Genomic DNA, 12,776 nt, shown 5'->3' on the forward strand with positions numbered 1-12,776 from the left:
ATGGTTTTGAAGCTTCAAATTGAACCAAAGTCATAAAAAATGTCTTTGGATGACTTTTGGATGGTTCTCAAGCTTGAAAATTGAAAAATAAAAAATACGTAAAAAATACGTAATTTTTATTTAGAAGGCCCATTTGATGGTTTTGAAGCTTCAAATTGAACAAAAGTCATATAAAATGTCTTTTTTTATAAATATGGTTTTGAAGCTTCAATTGAACAAAAGTTATAAAAAATGTCTTTGGATGACTTTTGGATGGTTCTCAAGCTTGAAAATTAAAAAAAAAAATAAAAAATACGTAATTTTTATTTAGAAGGCCCATTTGATGGTTTTGAAGCTTCAAACTGAACCAAAGTCATAAAAAATGTCTTTGGATGACTTTTGGATGGTTCTCAAGCTTTAAAATTGAAAAATAAAAAAAAAAATTTTGAAAAAAGTAATCAAAATAAAATTTTAAACAAAAATAAAAATAAAATTTCCCCTTTTTGTTAAAAAATTTAAATTTCCCGCAAATTACAGATTGCCCAGTGCACAATTGAAAATTTTTACCGTCTGTGCCTTGGGTCGTGAACAAATTTCCAATTGTGACATGGGCAATATCACTTTTGAACGACTCATCATTGCAGGACTTGTGCACATTTTCAAAAATTTGTTGACATCAATTTCCTAAAAATTGCCTTTTCGCTAATTCAATTTTTAAAAAAATCGTAGACTCACAAAAAAACTACTTTTGTGCACTTCTAACTCCCTCAAATCCACACTAAATGTGGAAAAAGTATTAAAATTCGGCGAATTTCTACCAAAAAAAAAAAAAACGTGAATTGAAATCGTTCGCACGCCCGAAATCTTTTCTCGTCATCTTGTCTCGTCACTGTGTCTTGGGTAATTTTTACAATGGCTCGCCCAATAAAACACAGCAAAATCGAGCAGATGCGATCGCAGGAAGAAATTATCCAGAAAAAGAAGCAAGAGATTCTCGAGAAGCAACGGAAGCAGGAAATGACGAAACAATTGGCAGCAGCTGCGAGTAATTCGTGAGTTTTTGAATTTTTTTGCAGAGTTACATCATTTTTTTCTCACTTTCGTCTCTTTGTTTGAATTTTTTTGCAGTTCGGCAGTTGATTCGACGACAGCACTGAACAATTTCAACAACGACGGCTCGTTTCTGGAGAATTTCAAGAAGATTTCGGAACAAGTGCAGGCAAAAATGAAGCAAACGGATGTCGTTGCGGCGGAAGTCGGGGACGAAGCAAAGCAATTGCCGCAGTTTTCTGTGCCTCCGCCTGCGTTTGCGGGCGCCACAATCCCCAATGTAAATATCTTCAATACACATGTGCCTCCTCCGCCGCCGGAAACAGTCAACGCCCTGCTACCTGAACTCGATATCCGGAACATCAAAGGTCAGTAGAGAAGCGCGAGGCTCGATTTTCGTACGAGACGCGATTTTTTTCGACTTTTGAGCTGTGTTTGATGAATTTTCATCTAGTTTTTTCAGACATTGATGATCAATTACCCACAACTCTGTCACAGCTAATCGATAGTGTAGCTGCGATTGGCGACATTTACGAAGAGAAAATATGTTTAAGAAAAAATGACGTACCTTCAGCATTTTGGTAATTTACTCCAACGCCCACTTTTTTTTCTTCGCTCGTCGATTTTCACCAAAAATTTGAAAAAAATTCAAAAAAAATTCTTTTTTTACATTTTAACGTCCTTTTATCTTCCTTTTTGTTTATTTTTTTGTCTCTATAGGTTTTTGTTCGACCACCAATCCGACGAGTATCGTCGATATCGTGCAGCTGTCGAGGATCGGCGTCGCGAAAAGGGACTTTTAGAGGACACAAACAAGTACGATCCGGTAAACCAGTTCGAGGAAATCGAAAAAAATCCCCAAAAATCCATTTTGAACGTGCCTCCCCCGCCGTTAGCCCCCATTTCGTTGCCTCCCGGCGAGAAAATGGTTTATGCATCCATCGACAAGTCAGATAGCTCCGATAGCGATACGGAATGTTGGCGCGAAGCGAAGGAACGAAATCTAAAGTCGCTCAAACGGAAGGCGCTCTATCCGAACAAACAAGTGAAGTCGAGTGCGGATTCGACAGATTCGTCGGATGATGATTGTTCGAATCATCAGTCGAGTACGGGAGGTAATGAGGGGAAAGGAAATTTGGATGAAAGTCAGTCGGGAAGTTCGAATCATTCAAAGTCGGAGTTGCAATCGGAATCGAGTACGAGTCAGCAACAACCGCCCGCGAAAAAGTGTCGAAAATCGAGATGGGGCGATTTGCAGCCCATTCTTCCGAAACCAAATTCGTCGCAAACGACGACGCCGCAGGTTGGAGCGAAAACGGTAATTTTTTAAAATATTTTCAATTAAAAATCAATTTTAAATTAATAAATTTCGTTTTAAAAAATTATTTTCGATTTTTTTTATTGAAATCTGAAAATAAGTTACAAAGGCAATTTTTTTGAGGTCGGAAAAAATATTTCAAGATAATTTTTTTAATAAAAATTTCATTTCGAGATCTAAAAATTGAATTTTTAAATTAAAATATTAATTTCAAAATCCAAAAAAATTTTTTGAGGTCTGAAAATTTTGAAATGAAAAAAATTATTTCGAGTTATTATTAATTTTAAAAAAAAAATTTTTCGAGATAGATTTTTTTTCGAAATTTGAAAAATTATTTAAAAAAAATAATTTTAAAATCGTAAAAAAAATTTCAAGATATTTTTTTTTTAAATGAAAATTTCATTTCGATATCTTAAATATAAAAAATCTAAAAATTTTTTTCTAGATTGAAATTTTTTTTTTTTTTAAATCTGAAAACATATTTTAAAAAATAATTTCGAGATCGGAAAAAAAAATATTTCAAGATAAAAAAAAAGATTTTTTAACAAAAAATTTCATTTCAAGATGCAAAAATTTAATTTCGAAATTTTTAAAATTTTTTTGAGATGTAAAAATTTAATTTTGAGATGAAAAAATTATTTTGAGGTCTAAAAAATAATTTCAAAAACTAAAAAAAAAATTTTTATATTTAAAAAAATTTAATTATTTTTTTAAATTTTTATAATTTTTTTTATTTTTAAATTTTTTTTTTCGAAATTTATTTTTTTTTTTTAATTTTCTCCAAAAATTTTTTAATTAAAAGCCTTTTTTGTCAATTTTTTTTTTTTTTATTTTAGGCTCCCGTTCAACTATCAGGAGTCAAAAGAACCGATCCCGTTCTGATCCAATACGCAATCCAAAACTTCGGGACGACAAATCTCAGTGAAGAAGATTGGAAAAAGGCGGAAGATCATTACAAAATCAACCTTTTGTACCAAGACATGTTGCGAAAACGGCAGGAAATCGACCGCCTTCATCAACAAGGCAAGAACAAATACGAGTATGACAGCGACGAAGACACGACGCAAGGCACGTGGGAACACAAACTCAGGCAACAAGAGATGGAAGCGACGCAATTGTGGGCCGATGCGCTCACAAAGTCGTCGCAAGGCAAACATCACATCGGCGATTTTTTACCGCCCGAAGAACTGAAGAAATTCATGGAAAAGTACGAAGCACAAAAGCAGAATAAAACGCCGGACCTCAGCGATTACAAAGAATACAAACTCAAGGAAGACAACGTGGGCTTTCAAATGTTGCAAAAACTCGGCTGGAAAGAGGGAACGGGACTTGGATCGTCGGGCAGCGGAATTCAAGAGCCCATTAACAAGTAAAAAATTTTGATTTTTTGTGATTTTTTTCAATTTTTTAATGAAATTTTGCCTTTTAGAGCGACTCAACGTTCACAAAATCAGGGATTAGGCGTGCAACAAGTCGATGCACCGGAAGCCGATGATAACGAATACGATGCTTATCGCAAGAGAATGATGCTTGCTTATCGATTTCGACCAAATCCATTGGTGAGTTGAGTGTTCGTTGTGATGCAACGTGTTTTGAAGAAATAAAATTTTGACCTTTGAAGTTATAAAAAAAATCAGTTTGAATTTTTTTATGCGATTTTTTACTCAAAATTATTTAAAATGTGTCAAAAATTAAATTAAAAAATCCCAAAAATTTTTTTTTTTATTTTTTCAAGTTGAATCATCAAAATATTTTTGAAATTAATTTTTAATTAAATAAAAATTTACCTATTTAATTTTATTTTTTTAAGAAGAAAAAAATTATTTTCGAATATAAAAAAAAAAATTCAATTTTAAAAAAATTTTAATATTTTTCTTAAATAAATTTAAAATTAATTTTTTTTAAATAAATTTTTAATAAATTTAAAATTATTTTTTTTTAAATTTATTTATTTTTAATTTTTAAATTATTTTTTGAGCAATTTAAAAATAATTTGCTTCTAAAATTTTACGAATGATTTTTTTAAATAAATTTTTAATAAATTTAAAATTATTTTTCTTTAAATTTATTTATTTTTAATTTTTAAATTATTTTTTGAGCAATTTAAAAATAATTTGCTTCTAAAATTTTACGAATGATTTTTTTAAATAAATTTTTAATAAATTTAAAATTATTTTTTTTTAAATTTATTTATTTTAAATTTTTAAATTATTTTTTGAGCAATTTAAAAATAATTTGCTTCTAAAATTTTACGAATGATTAATTTAAAAAAAATAAATAAAATTAATTTTTTTTATTTTTGCTTCAAATAATTTTTTAAATTCTCAATTTTGATTAAAAATTTTCTAAAAACTTAATTTTTTTAAAAAATTATTTCCAAAATAGCCATTTACGAATTTTTCTTTTAATAAATTTAATTAAATTTTATCTTTTCTCATCTTTTTTCTTACAGAACAATCCCCGTCGAGCCTATTATTAGTCGTCGCACGCACAAAAATTGACATTTAGCTGAATTGTTTGACCTTCTACTACTAAAAAATAGTACTCTCGAGATCAAAGTTGACTTCTATCTAACATAATCTATCTGAACAAAAAAAATATAATTATTATTAATTAATTAATATATATCAGAAAAAGAAGAAAAAAGTATAAGAAAGCTCTGTTAGTTAAAATTTTTAGTGAATTTGCGGTAAAATTACGAAAAAAAAAATTTCACGAAAAATATTTGGCCGCTCAAATTTAGCAAAAGGATTGAAAAATAAATAGACAAAAGTATTTAAAGAAAAAAATTGGTTTTTCCTTATTTTTCCCTTTTTTGTCAGTTAGGGATTCGCTATGACTCACATTTAAGTATAAAACTCTTGCATTACAAAATTTTATCATCATTCGATAAGAAAACTTTCGAAAGTAAACAACAAACAAAAAAACTAACCTCAAAAAATGGAAAGGTCATTACGTGCTGACATCTGGGGTCAAATTTGTGGCGCCCATTTTCCCAAAGAAAATCTCAAGTGTTTCCAACTATTGCCAGTTGACAATCCAATCGTCCAAGAAATCATCACGAAACTCAAAAAAGTAATTTCTGTCGACGAAACCAACGAAAAGTGTCTCATCAGTATTCGAAATATCACAAAAATCGATCACAGCGCCCTCTACAATTGGAATCTGATCAAGGAAGTATTCCGTAATGGCGTCGCTTCGTGCATGTGGTTGCAAGATCCCGCCAAATTCGATACAAAGACAGAATACGACTTGCAAGAACACATTTCCGCATATCGAGTCAAGCTGAAATATGAGCTCATGATGAATTTACGCGACAAATTGGATAATTATCAAAAACTTGTGAACGAAGTTGCCTGGCATAAAATGATCTGTTGGTTCAATAGTGGCAACACGGGTACTCTCGATCAGTATTTGAACACGTGTTTATCGGAGTTGACAGAAATGAAGCAAGAAATTGTACTGAAAGGAGTCAATTTGTACGATTTTGTGATGAAAGACAAAACGGGTTTGGATAAAATTGCGCTTTGTCATCAAGAGCGTTTCGAAGAAATGGCGAGAAAGTTTCCGAATTACGGGGAAATTATTGAAGCAGCTTTCAAAATGGCGTACGAGAGACAAGAACTTTTAAGAAATGTGGATGAAATTCAAGTTTATGCGAAAAAAGCGAGCGAAGATGAAATAACGTTAGATTATGGATCAACAAGACATTTAGCAAATTATTTAGGAAACTCAGAAATTGAAATTTTGATTAAAACTTTTGAATAAATTTAATTTTTAAGATTAATTTTCATGTTTTTATTTATTTTTGCAAAGAAAAAGAATAAAATTTTGCATGAATTTTCAGGAATGTGCATTGGGTCAAAAATTTCAAAGTCAACTGAAGAGAAATTTTTAAATGTAAATTGGGTTAAAAATTCAAAATTGGCTCATGTTAAAAAATTTTGAATGTTCATTAGGGCAATTTTTTAAAATATGCATTGGGAAAATTTTAATAATGTGCATTGGGTTAAAAATTTCAAAGTCAACTGAAGAGAAATTTTTAAATGTAAATTGGATTAAAAATTCAAAATTGGCTCATTTTAAAAAATTTTGAATGTGCATTAGGGCAAAATTTTTTAATGTGCATTGGGGAAAATTTCAAAATGTTAGTTGGGGCGAAAATTTGTTAATATTTAAATTTAATTATTTTTTTAAATTATTTAATTAATCAATTTAATTAATTTGAAAAAAAAATTATTTCAAAAAAAATTATTATTTATAAGAAAATATTTTTTATTTATTTAATTAAATTATTAATTAAGCAATTATTTAAATTTTAATGTTACATTATTTTAAATTTATTTTTTAGTATTCCATTAATAAGGACAGTGTGCTTTTGCCGGTACTTGATTCGGAAAACTAAATGAACTCAGGTTTACTAAACGGCATATGTCATTATATCGTTGCTTTCGTCTTCTTTCCTTCGCTATTTATTAAAATATATTTATTAAATTGAAAAAAAATGTCAATTAAAAATAATAAACTAATTTTTAAAAAATATACCTGATGCAGTTGGCGATCCTTGAATAATTCCAAATAAACAAAGTAAAAGCAAAAATATAAAAATCTTCATTTTTTAATAATTTTTTATTAAAGATGCAATATTATTTGATAATCTAAAACTCAAAGTATCTACAAAGAATAAACATGTTCTTTTTAAGACATTGCTACTTATATAGAATATTTTGAAACGAACAATACAAGAGTTATTCAACTTGAGATTACTTTTATTTTTTTTTTCAACCGATTTTTTTTTTGAAGCCGTTATTTTAATATGAATAATTTTTTAAAGAAAAAAAATCTTTTTAATCTCAAAGATTTTTTAAAAATAAAATTACCTTCAATTTTTTATTTGAAAGTAAAATTAGGAAGTTTTTTTGTGCTTGAACCTGACAAACTGTACAACTGATAATGTTTATTTTTCGCTAGATTCTTAATAAAATTCACCGCTTGGTTATTATATGTGATTGACCTTGAAGTTGTTAGTAAATAAAATGATCGAGACAATTATAGACATATGTACATGAAATACTGATTATCCTAGCGGACTCTGTACTGCTTTTTTACAGATTTATTTTTATTTTATATTTTTATTACGATTTTTTAGCTTTTGTATAAGTCTTAAAATTTTAGAGATTTTAAAATTTTTATTTAATAAAATTATGAGAATTTCAATTGAAAATAAAAGTATTAAGTATTAAGTAAAAGTATTAGTAAAAGTATTAAGTATAAAAGTATTAAGAGAAAAATTTAATTTAATTTAATTAATTTAAAAATAATGAATAAAATTTAATTTAATGAATTATAAGATAAAAAAATTATATCTTTTGAAGGTATGAAAATAATTTTGACAGTTTAATTTTATTCAAAAAATTTTTTAATAAAAAATTTAAAAAAAAATCAAATATTTTTGAAAAATATTAATAAAATAAATAAATAAATTAAAATAAAAAAATTAATTAATTCAAAATAAAATAAATATAATAATAATATAATATAATAATTGATAAGAAATTAGATTTTTTTTTAAATTTTTGAAAATAAAAAATAATCCAAACGATTTTTGTTCAAATATTATTCATGATTTTAAATCAAAAAATAATTTTTTAATTAATTAATTAATGAAATAATTTAATTAATTTTAATTAATTCAAAATATGGGATTTAAAAAAATAATTTTAAAGAAAAGCAAAGCGAAAATTCGAGTTTTTACGAGAAAATTTTAAAATTGAGACGAAGCAGGAGTATTTATCGACATCAAAAATTGAGATTTTCTTTGAATTTTTTTAAATAAAAAAATTTTATTTTATTTATTTTTAACAATTTTCATGTTTTTATTGTTATTTAGCTTTTGTATTCTAGAAAAAAGAAGCAACAAAGCTGTCGTGTGATCTTATGAGAAAATTTTCAAAAATATTGATGAAAAATTTTTTATTGTGTCTTTTCAAGGTATGAAAAAATTTTTGACAGTTAAATTTTATTCAAAAAAAAAAAAAAAAAAAAAAAAAAAAAAATTATAAAAAATTAAAAAAAAACCTTTTGAATTTTTTTTATAATTATTAATAAGTTAAAAATATATTCAATAATAAAAAATATTTAAAAAAAAAATAAATTAAATTATTTATTAATTTTCTTTTCTTTAATTTTTTTTTAAAATAACAAAAAATAATTCTATAAAATTTAATTAAATTTTATAATTTATTTTTTTCTTTATTTTATGAAAAAAAAATTTATTTTAAATCTTTACAAAAAATAATTTATCAAATATTTATATAACCGTCAAAAATATTTTCTGTACATTTTCAAAAAATAATTTAAATTAATAAAACTCAATTTTCTCATAAAATCACACATTTTTTTTTGTAACAAATATTAAATTTTAGCGAAACTTAACGTACTCATAAGGAGATTAAAGAGAAGAAGAAGCAACTTGTCTACGGAGAATCATCTACTACTGAGAAATTTAGCAATTTGACGTACAAAAGCTATAAATTGTGGTTATTTTTTCTTTATTTTTCATGTTGAATCGTCGTCGTGTGCGTCTAAGAGCAATATTCGAGAAAGGTCCTTTAATAATTACTTGGCGGTGCTGTTGGCGTAAACGAGTACGTTGGATAACGCGGAGCATAATCTTGAGTGCGTGTGTATTCGGAATCATTTTTTCCGAGGATTTTGGCTTTGTATTGACTTTCAGCGAAGGTTGGAGGAGCTAAAAAAAAAATTTTTTATATTTTTAATGAAAAAAAAATTTTTTTTTTAGAAAACTTACGAATTTGTGGATACAAACTATTTCCTTCAGGCACGCCCCATCCGATAGCGCCCCCTTGCGGAGGATTTTCGGGCGTCAAAGGACTCGCAGGAAGCGTTGGTAACATCGAGGGATCTTGATCCGGCATATCGATGACAGCTGGTTTGTCGGTATAAGGCACGGGAGGCTTCCAGCTCGATAACGGAACAGTTCCCAAGGTAATTGGAATCACGCCGCTCAAATTTTTGTGCAATCCGCTCACTTGTGCTTCAACGAAAAGCTCGTAATCCAAGTCGATGATGCCACAATTGACCAAATTACTTGGCGGCAAAGCAGGCACTTCGATCTTTTGTTCCCATGTTCGCGATCCGCCTTTCTCTATGGGGCCCATGGTGAGTTCGTCGATTTTTTCGACTTCACGTTTGCGCGCACTTCGCGGTTGTTGCACCATAAAGTTGATATTTTTCCGCAAACAGAGCTTTAAGGCATCCACAGTGACGTTGCTTGCATTATCGACTTCCGCCGTGATCGGCATCACTTGACCACTCACGAATCCCGTAACTGGCAGATGCACAATGACGTTCAATGGGCCCGATTTGCAGCAGAAACAGCAAAAAGTCTTCTCCAAATCGAGTTTTGCGGGTTCTTGACATTTTGGCGTTTTGTTCAAGTCAACGGGAGTAATTACGGTAAAGGCCATTTTTGTGTCCTGATCGAATTTCCAAGGGCGATCGAGTGTTACTTTGATTGTGTAACGAACATGACCCCATTTGCCCTCGAATGAGGATGGCAGAGTCGGAGGAAGAGCACACGTGAAAGGGTAGGTGTGCGTGCCAGCTTCGATTTCCGTTTCTTTGGCATTTTTGCTGCCAAGTAGGTAATATTGGATGGTAAAATACTCTTCGTGACCCGATAAGGCAGTCGTTTCCGTGTGTTCTTTGCCTTCTTGGTCTTTTTTTGTTTCCTCTTCGGACCATTCCGTGTGCGCTTCGCCCGTGAATTTTACGATGATGCCTGAAATTGAAAGGAAAAATTGTAAGTTTTGAATTTTTAAGCAATTTTTTTTTAATTATTTTAATTAAATTTTTATTTTTTTAATATAAAATTCATAAAAAATATTTTTTTAATAAATTAATTAATTAATTTAAATTTTTTAATTATTTTCAATTAATTTTTATTATTTTATTTTGTTTAATTTTTTTTTAATTTTAAAAATAATTAAAAAAAAAAAGAAAATGAATTAATTTAAAAATTAAACTTTAATTAAAAGAAATAACTAAAATTAAATTTAATATATAAATTTTTTTTAAATCAATTAAAATTTGATATTAAAATTAATTAAAAAATTAAAAAAAAAACAAATTTATTTATTTATTCATTAATTAATTTTTTCTTAAATTTTTTAAATTATATAAGTAATTTTCACGATGAAAATTCAAGTCAAATATATTTTTATTATATTTTAAAAATATTTTTGAAAATAAAAAATTTATAAATTCGTAAAATAACGCGTATTAAATAATTTTTTATAAAAATTAATTAAAAATAATAATTTACTTTATACTTATTATTTTAATTTTATTTATTATAATTAAAATAAAAAATTTAAAAAAAATTAATTTCTTAACAAAAAAAAAAAATTTTTGTAAAAGAAGCAAAATTATTATTAAAAAAATATTAAAATTAATCAAAATTATTAATTTTCGTTAAAAAAATTAAAATTTTCCCTTTTAAGAAGCTTTAAAAAAATAATTTCAATAAATTAATAAAAAATTCTATTTTTTTTATATTTTTTAATTAACTTTAAAATTAAATTTTAATTGACTAAAAAATAGTTAAAATTAAATTTTTAAAAATAATTTTTAATTTTAAAATTAAGTATAAAAAAATTGAACTTTTAATAGAGTAGAAAATATTTTTTATTAAAATAAAATAAATAGAGAAATAATTTAAAAATAATTGTTTAATAATAGAAAAAATCATGTTCTTTTAGCAAAAAATTGAAAAAAAAAAATTTTTTTATAAATTTAAAATTAAATTTTAATTAAATTAAAAAAAAGTTAAAATTAATTTAATTAATTAAAAAAATAGTTGAAATTAAATTTAATTTTTAAATTAATTTATGAAAAATAATTTTTTTATAAATAATATTTAAAAAAAAAATTGAACTCTAATTTTAAATATTTTTTATTAAAATAATTTTTTGTTAAAAATTGAAAAAAAAAAATTAAAATAATTTTATATGACAAATAAAAAATAGCAAATAAAAAAAAAATTACGAAAAAAAAAATTTTTTTTTTAAATATTTAAATTTTTTTTATTTAAACTCAACTCTTACTATGCAATTTAGTAATTTCGCTTCATTATGAGACTTAATCTCAGAGACAAAAATAAACAATTACTTTTTAATCCAAACCAAGCAACAAACAATAAGATAACCGCAAAAGACACATTTTTGCTGATTAGATCATCATTCACAACTAAAAACTACGCGACTCAAAAGACAGATTCTTAAAATAGACACCGGTTTCAAAACATTTTATGTTTTCATCAACAACATTGTGACGATTATTTCGTAAAAAAAATTTCAAGTAATGAACGGTAAATAAATTGGAACATCATTGTATACATTTTTAATAAGTACGCGTGTGGAATGCAACGAGTCAAGTTAGTTAACCTTGACAAAAAGTTCAAAAAAAAATTTTTTTTCTCGTTTTGGGAAAATGACGTCATCTCATTATGTTTGATTGAACTCATCTTCGTTTTCGGTTTCTGTGGCTCATTAGCATATTTACACGTAGAAAAATAGAAAAAAATTCTCACCTCGAACTTTTTTGGGCTTATCGAATGTGAATTCAACGTGCCCGTTGACGGTTTGTCCAGCGTAGTAAGTGTTCCATTGATTGTCGAGAACAATTTGACAGTCTTTCAAGCCCATTTTTGCTTGGATTTTAAATGCTTTGAGTAAATTTCTTGTAACAACACCGAAAAAACGTCAAGCACTGTAGGAGGCAAAGCGATATCTACTGCAATAAAGTTGGAATGTCTCTCTGCTGCTACTTTGATGATGATTTTTGTTTTGCGTTGCTTCTACGTGTTCGTTTTTGTTATTTCACGCAATGTTGGGAGCCGATGAGGAAGTTTGATGAAGGCAAAAGTGGATAAAAGGAAGGAATTTCCTCAATTCGAGAATTATTGGATGAGGTAAGTGCAGAAATTTTTATTTTTAATGAGGGAATAATGTGAAGTGTGTTTCAAAATTTGCCGACTGAAATTGAGTCATGCGCAAAATCTCTCATAGTTACTCATATGGAGACGTATGAATGTATGGAAACATATGAAAACGAGAGAGAGAATTTTTTTTGAGGAGGAAAGAATTTTTATTTGGAGCTTCGGATTTGTTTATTATGTAAAAAAAATTAAATTAAATAAAAGTCAATATTTTTTTTTATTAAAAATCTTTAAATATATCTTTATTTATTTGCCTTTTTTATATAATTTGGTACAAAATTTGTTTTTTTTTATTAAATAAAAATAATTTTTATTTTATTTATTTTTTTAAATAATTTTAAAAATATAAATTAATTTTTTAAATCAAATAAAATAAAATTAATTTAATACAAAAAATTAAAATTTTAT

The 12,776-nt window shown here is 26.6% G+C and overlaps 2 protein-coding genes across 2 annotated transcripts; one reads left to right on the forward strand and one right to left on the reverse strand.

Annotated features, from left to right (window-relative positions):
• The first annotated feature begins 703 nt into the window (after window positions 1-703).
• LOC134835214 (SURP and G-patch domain-containing protein 1-like) lies at window positions 704-5,101 on the forward strand. The gene is made up of 7 exons (XM_063850087.1): window positions 704-1,031; window positions 1,108-1,397; window positions 1,484-1,610; window positions 1,750-2,347; window positions 3,184-3,716; window positions 3,777-3,906; window positions 4,800-5,101. The coding sequence occupies exons 1-7, from the start codon at window positions 892-894 to the stop codon at window positions 4,824-4,826; spliced, it is 1,845 nt and encodes a 614-aa protein (XP_063706157.1). The 5' UTR covers window positions 704-891; the 3' UTR covers window positions 4,827-5,101.
• A 3,568-nt stretch (window positions 5,102-8,669) lies between these two features.
• On the reverse strand, window positions 8,670-12,392 carry LOC134831338 (arrestin domain-containing protein 17). Its single transcript, XM_063845057.1, has 3 exons — window positions 11,961-12,392; window positions 9,159-10,151; window positions 8,670-9,098 (listed from the first exon to the last, which is right to left on the reverse strand). Exons 1-3 carry the CDS (start codon window positions 12,073-12,075, stop codon window positions 8,959-8,961), a joined length of 1,248 nt encoding a protein of 415 aa, XP_063701127.1. The 5' UTR covers window positions 12,076-12,392; the 3' UTR covers window positions 8,670-8,958.
• Window positions 12,393-12,776: the final 384 nt, after the last annotated feature.

This window comes from Culicoides brevitarsis, chromosome 1, assembly GCF_036172545.1.
Source record: "Culicoides brevitarsis isolate CSIRO-B50_1 chromosome 1, AGI_CSIRO_Cbre_v1, whole genome shotgun sequence".
Taxonomy (NCBI): Eukaryota; Metazoa; Arthropoda; class Insecta; order Diptera; family Ceratopogonidae; genus Culicoides; species Culicoides brevitarsis.

Excerpts from the sequence above, each read along its gene's own strand:
- LOC134835214 (XM_063850087.1), top strand. The coding sequence starts at position 892 with ATGGCTCGCCCAATAAAACACAGCAAAATCGAGCAGATGCGATCGCAG. Across the intron at positions 1,032-1,107 it reads GCAGCAGCTGCGAGTAATTC|TTCGGCAGTTGATTCGACGA; the intron begins GTGAGTTTTTGA and ends ATTTTTTTGCAG. Across the intron at positions 1,611-1,749 it reads GACGTACCTTCAGCATTTTG|GTTTTTGTTCGACCACCAAT; the intron begins GTAATTTACTCC and ends TTGTCTCTATAG.
- LOC134831338 (XM_063845057.1), bottom strand. The coding sequence starts at position 12,075 with ATGGGCTTGAAAGACTGTCAAATTGTTCTCGACAATCAATGGAACACT. Across the intron at positions 10,152-11,960 it reads TAAGCCCAAAAAAGTTCGAG|GCATCATCGTAAAATTCACG; the intron begins GTGAGAATTTTT and ends TTTCAATTTCAG. Across the intron at positions 9,099-9,158 it reads TAGTTTGTATCCACAAATTC|CTCCTCCAACCTTCGCTGAA; the intron begins GTAAGTTTTCTA and ends TTTTTTTTTTAG.